General features: G+C 39.7%; 1 protein-coding gene across 1 annotated transcript; it reads right to left on the reverse strand.

Annotated features, from left to right (window-relative positions):
* Nucleotides 1-6,471: 6,471 nt before the first annotated feature.
* On the reverse strand, nucleotides 6,472-8,100 carry LOC125371577. The gene is made up of 2 exons (XM_048384756.1): nucleotides 7,907-8,100; nucleotides 6,472-7,412 (listed from the first exon to the last, which is right to left on the reverse strand). The coding sequence occupies exons 1-2, from the start codon at nucleotides 8,062-8,064 to the stop codon at nucleotides 6,737-6,739; spliced, it is 834 nt and encodes a 277-aa protein (XP_048240713.1). The 5' UTR covers nucleotides 8,065-8,100; the 3' UTR covers nucleotides 6,472-6,736.
* Between the last annotated feature and the right edge of the window lie 4,942 nt (nucleotides 8,101-13,042).

Genomic DNA, 13,042 nt, shown 5'->3' on the forward strand with positions numbered 1-13,042 from the left:
AGATGAAGGACAATATCGGCATGAATGTTCCGAAACATTTATTACACAACAATAAAACGAAAAATACACGATGAGAGGACTAGCTGTCTAGACATACACAACCCATAAAGATCCGGGGTAGAATAGGTCTTCAGAAACCCATTGCCGTAACAGGCGACTATGCTTGTCGTAAAAGGCGATTAACGGGATGGGGTGGTCAGGCTCGCTGACTTGGTTGATACATGTCATCATATCCCAATTGCGTACATCGATGCTCATGATATCAATCACTGTGTTGTCTGGTGCTAAAGAACCGATTCTAGTTGACACGTACCTTAATTATGTTATACAATACAAACATATCAACGCAGGGTATAAAAGTGTATAGTGTCACACTGGCAGCTGAGATAGTTACCCACGTCAACATCCAGACTGCCATTTGCGACACCGATCAACGATCTTTATCGCGATAATTACCACACAGTCTGATACATATCACGATACTTGTCACATTGTAGTAGATTTTAATTAGCGATCTCACGTATCTAATGCTGTACAATCAATCTGCAACGCAAGATACTTGAACAGTTGAGCAATCAAAATCAAAATGAGTTAAAGTCTGGCTTAAAAATAAAACTTGTTTTGAGTAATGGTGTATTAATCTAACATAAATTCATCTACGTATCTTCATTTAGATGCGGGGAGGTTAGGTAGTGGTTAAAGCGTTCTTTCGTCACGCCGAGGGTTTTGGATGGGTACACTATGTGAAGCCCATTTCTGGTGACCCCCGGGTGCAGTAATTGTGCTGAAAGCGGCGTAAAACCCCACTCACTCACTCACTCACAAGATGCATGGCGACGATAGCCCCAATTGTCAAAGGCTCCCCTATTGGCTGTGCAGAGTAGTGTACATAACCTAATACCGCGTGATCGTGGGTTCGAATTCGTACTGATTATGTTTCTATGTTTGCCAGCACCATACTCGTGCTTGTGGGTTTCACCAAAGTGGTAAACGTTTAATACTTTCCGCACTTCGGGCTTTCCTCCCACATTAAACAGGCACACCGTTATACAACTAAAATACTACTGAAAGCGGCGTTAAACCAAACGCACTCACCTGGATACATTAAATCACTCACTACATTTAATTACATATCACATCGAGACCAGCCATCGCCCTGTATTGCTGAATTGGTTTTTATATTGATATTGCCAGATCTATTTTATATAAACTGCCAGGCAAAATTTGATTTGAACACATATTACGTTCTCAAAACGTTAAGCACTAGTATGAAAACAGTCGCCGAAACACTGCAAACTTAATGACACAGCTATGATACCCGTACCAAATATATAACCATCAAATAACCGTTTCCTGTTTGTTTAATCTTAAACCATCATCAAACACGGGGGTATACTTACTTTTGCCCGGCAGTTTATCCCCAACTCGTGATTAGTTAATGATGTATTTTGGGCTTTTAATATTAACAAATAATTCAAATAAAGCCTTCTTCTCCAAATGTTTGTCATCCCACAGATGACATCCTTACCTCGTCAGCTTGCTGACGGTCATGTGGACATGGCGTCCGACCTCGGATCAGAAGGTCCGTGGTTCGAATCCCATAGGGGTCAAGAAGTGTTAAGGCCGCTACACTTGTGGTAGTATAGAAGCGGAATAGAACATCGAGTAGGGTGTTCACTGTGTGTGGTGTGGCTGTGTGGCATCGTAAGCATAGTAACATGACAGAATCGGGTGGTCACTCAGCTCTTATAGAAGTATATATGCTGCTGGCCAAAGAACTATATTTTATGTTTGCTTCAGTTGCAAACTACGATCGCAAAATGTGATGACATTTATAGCAAAGGTGATGTGTGTGGTAAAGATGGTGATGTGAAAGGGCACTTCTTCAATAAAATAATATACAGACGGTACAATTTACAAACTTACAACGTGCCCCAGCATCACAACCCCGCTGGATCGACGGCAACAGAGATAACCCCTGGAATCATTATTGTCAGATAAACAAAAGCAACACAAAACCCTTCATTACTGGAATCGGAAAATGTGCTGTACGTCTATACACTTTGACATACTTTGGAATTTGAAACAAAATTAATTTGTGCAATCAAATACAATTAGTTTCTAAACACGTTTTCCGTTTTTAATGAATAAAACTAAACGACGCTGAAGTTATGTTAATTTTCATCATTTTCATTGTCAACGAAAAAAAGATGTGACTTGAGGTGAAATGGGGTTAAACGTCGCGTTCGAGATTATTGCACTTATATGCATGCACGTGTGTGTGGCTGCTTGTACTAGTCCGGACTGATGCCGATTTATAGTGCTAGCTCACTGAGATACCATGCTGCAGTTTAACATGAATATCCCACTCAGACACAGTATAATGCCGAGCGTCTTTTGGTATGACGCGGCCGGGGATCGAACCCACGATCTTCCGCTCTCCGGGCGGACGCTCTTACCCTAGACCACAGAGGCGATCACGATAAAAAAAAGAAGAAAAAAAGAAGAAAATATTAAGATAAGATCGTAGTGCGCATAAAGAAATTCTCGTACAATTCGTTTTTTTCATCTATTACAAAGTGTAGAAAAGGTTACCAATTTGCCAAAGAAACGTCGATTCAATGTAAGAAAAAATCAAGATACATTTGAAAAAGTGAGTGAGTGAGTTTGATTTTACGCCGTTTCAGCAATATCACGGCGGAGGACACCACAAAGGGGCTTCACACAATGTACACATGTCGGGAATCGAACCTGGATCTTCGGCGTGACGGGCGAACGCTTTAACCCCTAGCCTACCCGACCTCCCCCATTTGAAAAAGAATACAGAGACCCCTTCATAAAAATATTAATAACACAAAATTAAAGTATAATTATGGATATTGACTTGATGCCTATCCAGATGGACTACACAACAGAAGTGACTTTCAGGCAGATGAGCTAAAGACGTATTGAATAATAAAAAAAACGGACGGAAGGACAAAAACATGGACTAAGGACAACACTCCACAACCCAAGTGACTTTCAGTCCGATGAGGTCAAGACATGAGGTCAAGACATGAGGTCAAGGTCGAATTGACAAGACATATAATCACCATTCACATAATCCTTGCAATAAAAACATCATTGGGAATAACAACTTAATTAGAAAATCATTCAGAAAGTGTATACTAACATATCACGCAAATATATATCTTTTAATGATCATATGTTCTTGTAAAGATAACGTTCAATGTATCATGCATATGACTTCGTGTAATTTGTGGGATATCAGGCAAATAATCTGTTATCAAGATCAAAGTTTGTAGTTTAATATTAATGAAGGTTTTGCCTTCTTTCATTTCATCATTCTTTTTCTGTTTCAATCGACCAGCTTCGGATATTACTCATTCTTATCTCACTGTATGCATGACCATATGTTTAACGTGCTCCCAATAGTGCTGTATTGCGGCCATTGCAGGTACAGAAATAGGTTACCTCCCTTGTTCATTCCTCTTCATTACTTCTGCTGTCTCAATGAGCCGGGGCGGACGGGTAGCCGAGTGTTTCAAGCGTTTTAATCTTCAAAATTGTCCAACACATCATTGTCCTACAGATTATCCTACACAAGTGCTCTTGGCCTTGTAGTATCAGAGGAAAATCCAAACACAGTAAAATCCCCAGAAGCTCACCTTATTCTGGGGGCGGTCGGGTAGCCTTGTGGTTAAAGCGTTCGCTCGTCACGCCGATAACCCGTGTTCGATTACCGACATGGGTACAATGTGTGAAGCCCATTTCTGGTCTCCCCCGCCGTGATATTGCTGGAATATTGCTTCACTCACTCACACACTCCTCAGTGAGCGATCTGGTCATCTGACGGTCATCATTAGGATTTTCTTCCATTTCTCACTGTTCTGAAAGCAAACAACAGTCTCTACCATTGATACCTATTTCCGAGGACGTTGATCAAGCAACGCCAAATTCCCCGAAATTATGAAATTTGCATTTCAAGAGAGCTTTTCAATAACAAAGTTAAATGCACTTCCGGTCAAATGAAATTGACCTTGAATCTCAGCCAAGCGCTACCAGAAATATTTTACAAGCACAAGTGGAGCTACAAATATTTAGTCCGTGTTGCATTTTAAAAGTGAAATTTGACCTTAACATAGGTTTCTTGGGACAAGCTCGTTTTATTCTATGGAAACCGGCAACTTTAAATATAAATACGGTTCTGTGAAAACACATATCTTGGTAGAGTGTCCACTAAATATACAATGATCCTTAATAAAGTCCTACTGTTATAAACTTAACCAAATGAACTAACGTATTCTAAACAAAACTTAACACGCCTTCACATTAACAGTTTACACTACAACTACAAGTTGAACAAGTTGAATCACAAGCCGCTAGGATCGTCATACATACGTGCCTCAATGTACCCTCCAGCGTCCAGGAAGTGAACATCTATCTCAAGTATGGACAAAATATTTCACCACTGATCAAGGTAATACAAAAGGACTTCCTCCACAGTATTACATATCAACTATTCTGCATATATTAAAGAAGAAATGAAAACAACCCACTTACAATGGCAATTTACATTTGACCTTGACCTTGACCTTGACCTAGTTCTTAATCGCAAACAGTTACCAAGTGTCAGGATTGTTCAGATAAAGTGCAACAGACACCGGAAATGAACGATACAACACCGTTTCCACTAACCTCGATGATGACCTTTGCCTTTGACAGATATGCCAACCAATGCTTACCTCGACTTTTGATATACGTTTCCAGAGCAGGATAACTTCGAAAGATACATACTAAGTTTTAAGATAAATGCATTAACTTTTTGAGAATGTGTAAGATTGTTTAAGTGAGATTGTCTATCACATGACCTTGACCTCTGACCTTCTGATTGCATGTGTCAAAAGAAATCCCAAGGTCCATGACAATAAGTCAGTTGTAGAATATCATCTAATGCTAAAAATATTTGCGCCATATTCAAGAGAAAGAATACCATAAAGTTCTACATTTCACAATTACCCCAAAGGTGACCTCGACCTTTGACATGTGATGTTGTAGAATTTGTTAAGAAACGTGTAAACATAATGCTCCATGCATGGAGAGGTAAACCTGCCTCAGAACCTGACATGGCTATACGTATGTTATAACCATGTTTATGAAAACTTGAACGCTGATCTTGACCTTTGACCATCTTAAAGAAGAAGGACATCGTAAAACAAACTCATTGAAAATGTCCAACTATCTTTCTGTAAACGGTATCTTCGTCTCTCTAACAACACACGCAATAATATGAGTGAGTAAGTTAAAATTTATAGTCACATCGGCAGTATTTCAGCCATATCGTGACTACCAAAAGTTATACATAATATATATCTAATAATATGATGCCTGAAGTCTGTCTATACGACAATTTGTTTGTTTGTTTGTTGTTCAAGGTCGCACTCAGCAATATTCCAGCGATATGACGACGGTCTGTAAATAATCGAGTCTGGACCAAAAAATCCAGTGATTGACACCATGAGTATCGATCCACGCAATTGGGATACGATGACATGCATCAACCAAGTCAGCGAGCCTGACCACCCGATCCCGTTAGTCGCCTCTTACGACAAGCATAGTCGCCTGTTACGGCAAGCTCGGGTTGCTGAAGACCTGTTCTACCCCGGATCTTCACGGGTCGTCTATATGACAAGAACAGGGAAATACTGGAGACTTCTTTATCTTAATTCTCCCAGATTACCTCGCGATCGTCAAACCTTCTAAATGTTAAAATCACCTGATGATGTGGACCGAGCGATATGGGCTACATCAGATAAAATCCGTTGTTCCGTTTGGGTTTCTGATTGGTCTCGATACAACAAGAAATCGGCGATATCACAATATTCCTGAATGATTCAGCATTGATTATCAGTGGAATATTTTGGAAATGTAATTACTATTTTCAGTTCAAATCGAAACGCAGAACATTATTTAATAGGTAACATTTTAAATTACATTAAGATATATATATATATATATCTCAAGGTCTAGATCTAATAATTCCTTTAAATGTGGAGCTTGAAAGACACAATTATATTCCTCGTCATGAACAATTCTGCGATTTCTGTTTCGCCAAACAATCGTAAATAGTCAGTGAGTGAGTATGGGTTTACGCCGCTTTTAGCAATATTCCAGCAATATCACGGCGGGGGACACAAGAAATGGGCTTCACACATTGTACCCATGTCGGAAATCGAACCCGGGTTTTCGGCGTGACGAGCGAACGTTTTAACCACTAGGCTACCGCCCCACAAATGTAAATATATTGACGAGGAATACCATTATTTCTTTGGCTAAATATAAAAATTCATCGATAGATGACGTCAGGCTTGAAATGAAGTGTGACATCAACTATTATTTAAAGTCCATGAATGTTTCGCGATGTGATCCATCGTCTTTACTTCAAAATAATATGTTTCAATACATGCATTTGCATCGTCACTACCTCAAACTATTCTTTTTCTGTTTTCTGTTTGCCTTTACGAAATATGACAAAAAAATAGGCTACAAATGTTCAGAGATATATTTCACAAGTATTCTTGATGGACTATAAATATATATTATAAAACAAAATGTCATATTTACAAAACAAATCATACATAACTAGTGTCACGCATGATTTGCAATGGGGAAACGCATGAGCACTGCGTTGCATACGTTACGAAGCCATCTTGACAACGTGAACAGACGTTTTGTTCTAGGGTAGTTTCTCAGACTCGACCTTCACGTGCTGCTCCTGCCACGTGATGCTTTTGCACGTGCCAGAAACTCGGATGACCATACTCCGTCCGCCATCTTCGAATGTAACCATCTTGCACTTCTCCGGCAGACGACCCCGGAATGGCGCCTCGAGGTTTAAAATGCTCCCAACAGAGAGAATGTTATCATCCTTATCTTTGATAACGTATGGCAGACGCCGTTCGTTGGTCTCCTTGTTCTCGTTGTAACTCATTTTGTTGACGACGGTAAAGTCCGAAAGAGTTTTCTTTTCCACAATCTTCATCTCGGCCTTGGTTTTCTGCCCGATGTTGACACTGATGTCGGAATTGATACTCCACTGGAGTCGAGTTTCGAACGTTTTGCTGTTGCTTTTCTCCATTGTGACCTCTTCGTGGACGCCAGCGCCGATTTTCAAATAATCCGGGATCCCAATTTCAATGCTTGCTTCTTTTCCCATAGTGTAGCTCTCCATGAACTCAAAGGTAGCAGACGACACAGTTTCCCGCTCGGCGCCGAAGCTGAACTTCTGTTCTTCGCCTGTGTTGTTCTCGTAATGAGCGAAGTGCATGCAGACTGGCTCCTCGGGCTCCTTGTCGATGTCCTGAGCTCGGTCGTGCCACTCCGTGGAGCTGGTCTTCTGAAGGTATTCCCATCTGAAACACAGAGGCCCTTTTCTGTCAAGAATAAGCCGAACAAGATACAATACAATACAGTGCACCTATACGACCCTGTGTCTATACCATGTCAATTGTGTTCACATATCACACAAAAAAATAGTTAGATTTTAAATATGGAGACAACAAGCGTGATCCAACACATCTTGTTAATTGGATTTGTATTCCCCACATGAGTACAGTATGTGAATCGTATTGTTGACCTCCACCTCGATATGCCTATAACACAATTCTCGCATTGTTCTGTGCCATCATATAAACACAGATAAAATGAAGTTGGACAAAGCTGTGATGACTCGCAAGGGTCCATTTACACATGCCAAGGATGTCACAATACTCACGTCGATAAAACGTTTCTAAAAAGTGTAGAATGAAATGGCAAATGATCATATTATTCATACGATCAGCCAATTTCGGTAATAATGGTGTGGCATCCATTCTCCACCAGACGCTGGTGAGTTCGTGTCCTGTACCTGATTTCCACCTTGCACTTGTTCCTCCGTGTCATCATGGCCTTGAGTTTCCCCACATCCTCCGGGTACAGCTTGTGCCAGATATAGTCCGAGAACACCTGAGTCAGGTCCAGACGGGTCAGGTCCAGGGTCCGCTTCTTTGTACAACAGGCACCCATCTTACAGTGGACAACGGTCACGGGGGACACTGGAACACAAGGGTGGAAACAATTAAAACATGGACCTGTAAATTCACCCTGAAGAGTTAGTGGATGAAGTTGAATGTCCTTGTAGACATATGTCAGCGAACAGATCTGTAAGTCGAAACCTAGAGCAGGTAAACCATCAGTGAATAATGCGAGCCTCTATTCGAACCACGGGAGTCGACTGACAACTAAACCAGCTTAAAGAACATAAATACTTAGAAATTGATCGTTAACTCGTGCCAGCTATTATTTCCATCCTGTGTTCATGTCTAAGAGAAAAAAAATGATACGATGAAACTACTTACCCTAGAAACCTGAATTAACCAAAAGTGGATTAAGAGTTCCAGTAATCTGGCAGAATGTTGAATAAACCTCAACGGTCAGTAAGATTAGAGTATACTGAACCCCATCGAACGTTTAGTGTTTAAATACAGTCTCTGGTCCTCTATCTCACTGAAAACACAGCTACGTATCACGATTTACACCAGCTTGAAGTCCTATGAACTGTTTGGAGTATATCGGATATAAATAAACTGCACGTGGTCAAACACGATTTCTCATTGGTCAAGAGCTTTAATCTGTGAGGCGGAGCCTACAGGCTACTGAGGCCCGAGCAGTTGATCGGGGCTGCGAGCTTTGATCTTCAGAAGCAACTGATGCTATTTCTGTTTGTCACTTTTAAGCAGTTGGGATGAAGATGTTGAGAGTATAATCCACTAAACAAACACTGCGCCGAATGGAAACAATCACTGGACTTCTCAGAAGCTGATTGCAACAGCTGCCTTTAAAACATAAATCCTGAAAATGAGATTATAAACTTTTGCAACAGCTGCCTTTAAAACATAAATCCTGAAAATGAGATTATAAACTTTGTATTGATCGAATAAACAAACTGAGGGTCGGGGAATGTATACCAAGTTTTTTATGTAATTAAAAAAATGAAGGTTCATTCCTGCAACATTCTGTCTAAAGTAATCAGTGGCTGGGTAATTTTGTTTAAAGATAAATCGGTTCAATGAAGACTGGGGTAAGAAATGAATTTGCTACCACATGACCCCTAACATGTTTGAAATGTAAATTTGTGCCGAAAAAAAACCCAAATAAATTTACTGGGTTTCAAAGGTATATGTCTAAGATACTATCAGCAGTTGTGTATTTTGCGAAATTTGTTTTCTTAATTTTGTAATCGAATTAGATTTTGAAGTACGTGTATGGAAATGTATAGATATATATTTTCAAAAAGCAGAGCTGTACCGAAGTAGCTATGAAACATTTTGTCTGTCCTTACTTATAATGAGAATTGTTTGTATATTTTGGTTTTCAAAGATCTGATCAAATGGATCATGATTATTTAGTATAATAATAAGAAAGACTAAATGTCGTGAATTAACCCGAATTCACCTCCCTCAAGTGAACTTTGATTTCCAATAATCGATCGCTTGTTTATTCCTGTTAATGTCACGCGTACAAGAAAAAGTCTAAACCGCATCTAACAATGACTAAACTGAACGCTTTGCACGTTACCTAACATTTGTAATGAGGCGAACAAGGCGAAGGTACATTGCCGGTATGGACGTCGAACAAAAATGATCCCGAAAACATTGCTATATAAGTATACGGTGAAAATGAGCAGCTTAAAAAATAAAAAGACAACGTGGGCATATTTTGATATATTTTGTAAACAAGAAAAGATGCATCACATATAAATAATTTTCCTAATTAAGCATGTTACAAACACTTACCTACAAACGCTTATTTTTTTAAAGAAAATACCCGCAATTCGGAACACTTGTTCAGAGCATAAGAAGAGAGTATATGTTTCTAACCCAATATCACGTTTACTTATATATGGTCAACTTTTGACACGCACGCATTGACAGGTAAATATTAATGATATATGTACTCAAAATTGAATAGACTTCATAACCCGAATGCAAACAATCATTGTCGGGGGATTTGTGGGGATTAGCGCGGATTATGATAATCAAGCCCGTCTTCTCAGTAATACTAACACATTGTGTCACCTGCTTTCTATTGTGTTAAGCAATACTTCCTACAGCTCGTGGCACTTCCTCGTGAGTTGTTAGGTAACTGGTGGTCTGTTTCAACATGTCAATCATATGTACATTTCGGTTGTCGACATGATGGCGGTTAACAGCCAACTTCTCATACACGTTGTATCTTTAACTAACACATGAAAGTTCTCAAAGCGCTTTGTCGGAATCCTATGTTATACTTATATTCGCGGACTAATGTGGACGAATGTGTTTTTAATCATTCCGTGTATATGTGTTTAGTTACACCGTGTATATTTGTTGAACTACACCGTGTATATTTGTTGAATTACACCGTGTATATTTGTTGAATTACACTGTGTATATTTGTTGAATTACACCGTGTATATTTGTTGAATTACACCGTGTGTATTTGTTGAATTACACTGTGTATATTTGTTGAATTACACTGTGTATATTTGTTGAATTACACTGTGTATATTTGTTGAATTACACTGTGTATATTTGTTGAATTACACCGTGTATATTTGTTGAATTACACCGTGTGTATTTCTTGAATTACACCGTGTGTATTTGTTGAATTACACTGTGTATATTTGTTGAATTACACCGTGTATATTTGTTGAATTACACCGTGTATATTTGTTGAATTACACTGTGTATATTTGTTGAATTACACCGTGTATATTTGTTGAATTACACTGTGTATATTTGTTGAATTACACCGTGTATATGTGTTTAGTTACACCGTGTATATTTGTTGAATTACACCGTGTGTATTTCTTGAATTACACCGTGTGTATTTGTTGAATTACACTGTGTATATTTGTTGAATTACACCGTGTATATTTGTTGAATTACACCGTGTGTATTTCTTGAATTACACCGTGTATATTTGTTGAATTACACTGTGTATATTTGTTGAATTACACTGTGTATATTTGTGTATATTTGTTGAATTACACTGTGTATATTTGTTGAATTACACCGTGTATATTTGTTGAATTACACCGTGTGTATTTCTTGAATTACACCGTGTATATTTGTTGAATCACACCATGTAAACACTGTCTCCTACCTGTATATATACTTATCATCCATACTCTGTACATCACTTGCTTTATAACGGTGTTAGAACCTACACCGAAGCGTCGTTCCCAATCGGGATAAGCAGTTGTTCATCTTTATATCTTATCCATCCTTAGAACCCCAACTTCTAAATGCCCTTCAAAGAAGTTTCCGTGTATATCTGTTTGGAGAATATCGTGTATATTTGTTTGATCGTACCGTGTATATTTGCTTCATCGTACAGTGTACATAAATTATATGTGGAGTCGTGTATATTTTCTTCATCGTATCGTATACTATGTATAGTTAATTAATAATACAATGTATATTTGTTTGGTCATACCGTGTATATTGTTTTAAATGATACCATATATATGTTTCTAATAATACCGTGTATATTTGTTGAAATACACCGTGCACAATTGTGGTATATTTCCCTGATCAATGATCACGGAGTCAAGAGAGGATTTTGTTGTAAAAGGAAATATAGTTCTTTATCATAATGTCCATTGTCAAGAAAATAGTGGCGAACTCTCGTAATACAGTACATATTATTCTGTATAACACTGGACATTGCACACATATATGTACAAATGATGAAAAGTGCTTAATCTTTCACCGCAAAAGCATATATCCTGTACACAATTGAATGGAATATTTCCTTTGTGAATAAAACAGACAACTTACCGACCACTGACCGTTGATATTCTTTGCCCAAACGAATTTTCTTAAATGGTTATGTTTTGCATCTCCATGGCAACAAGTTGGACTCAAATGTTGACAGAGTTCCATTCCGGGGTATAACATTTTTTAAATAAAACTTTGTATGCCCATTAGGTATCCCGGTCTTGGGATCTACCCCTTTGTGGGTCGGAGTTGGCAAGCAGCCAAAGGCGCCATTAGTATCATATATCTGGACCCGTGAAGATCCGGGGTTCAGCAACCCATGCTTGCCGTAAAGGCGACTATGCTTGTCGTAAGAGGCGACTAACAGGATCGGGTGGTCAGGCTCGTTGACTTGGTTGATACATGTCATCGTATCCAAATGGCGTGGATCGATGCTCATGATGTCAAACACTGGATTGTCTGGTCCAGACTCCATTATTTGCAGACCGCCGTCATATAGCTTGAATATTGCTGAGTGCGGCGTTAAACAACAAACAAACAAACAAACAAACCTCCCTATCAATGTTTTGAAATGAGTTTGTTTTAACGCCGCTGTAGAAAACCCCACTTTATTACTGCAGTGAGGGTGATGTGCGAGGAAAGCCTAAAGTGACACAGACTGTACACATCCACAACACTGATGGGACCCGGGAGAACATGTAAGGTGCCGGCATCACACCTGTACACATCCACAACACTGATGGGACACGGGAGAACATGTAAGGTGCCGGCATCACACCTGTACACATCCACAACACTGATGGGACACGGGAGAACATGTAAGGTGCCGGCATCACACCTGTACACATCCACAACACTGATGGGACCCGGGAGAACATGTAAGGTGCCGGCATCACACCTGTACACATCCACAACACTGATGGGACCCGGGAGCGGGAGAACATGTAAGGTGCCGGCATCACACCTGTACACATCCACAACACTGATGGGACCCGGGAGAACATGTAAGGTGCCGGCATCACACCTGTACACATCTACAACACTGATGGGACCCGGGAGAACATGTAAGGTGCCGGCATCACACCTGTACACATCTACAACACTGATGGGGCACGGGAGAACATGTAAGGTGCCGGCATCACACCTGTACACATCTACAACACTGATGGGGCACGGGAGAACATGTAAGGTGCCGGCATCACACCTGTACACATCCACAACACTGATGGGACACGGGAGAA

The sequence above is a fragment of the Haliotis rufescens genome, unplaced genomic scaffold (genome assembly GCF_023055435.1).
Source record: "Haliotis rufescens isolate VD_foot unplaced genomic scaffold, xgHalRufe1.0.p SCAF_50, whole genome shotgun sequence".
In the NCBI taxonomy this organism is placed as follows: domain Eukaryota; kingdom Metazoa; phylum Mollusca; class Gastropoda; order Lepetellida; family Haliotidae; genus Haliotis; species Haliotis rufescens.

Coding starts and splice junctions, on each gene's coding strand:
- LOC125371577 (XM_048384756.1), bottom strand. CDS start 8,064: ATGGGTGCCTGTTGTACAAAGAAGCGGACCCTGGACCTGACCCGTCTG. Junction 7,413..7,906: donor AAGTGCAAGGTGGAAATCAG/GTACAGGACACG, acceptor TCTGTGTTTCAG/ATGGGAATACCTTCAGAAGA.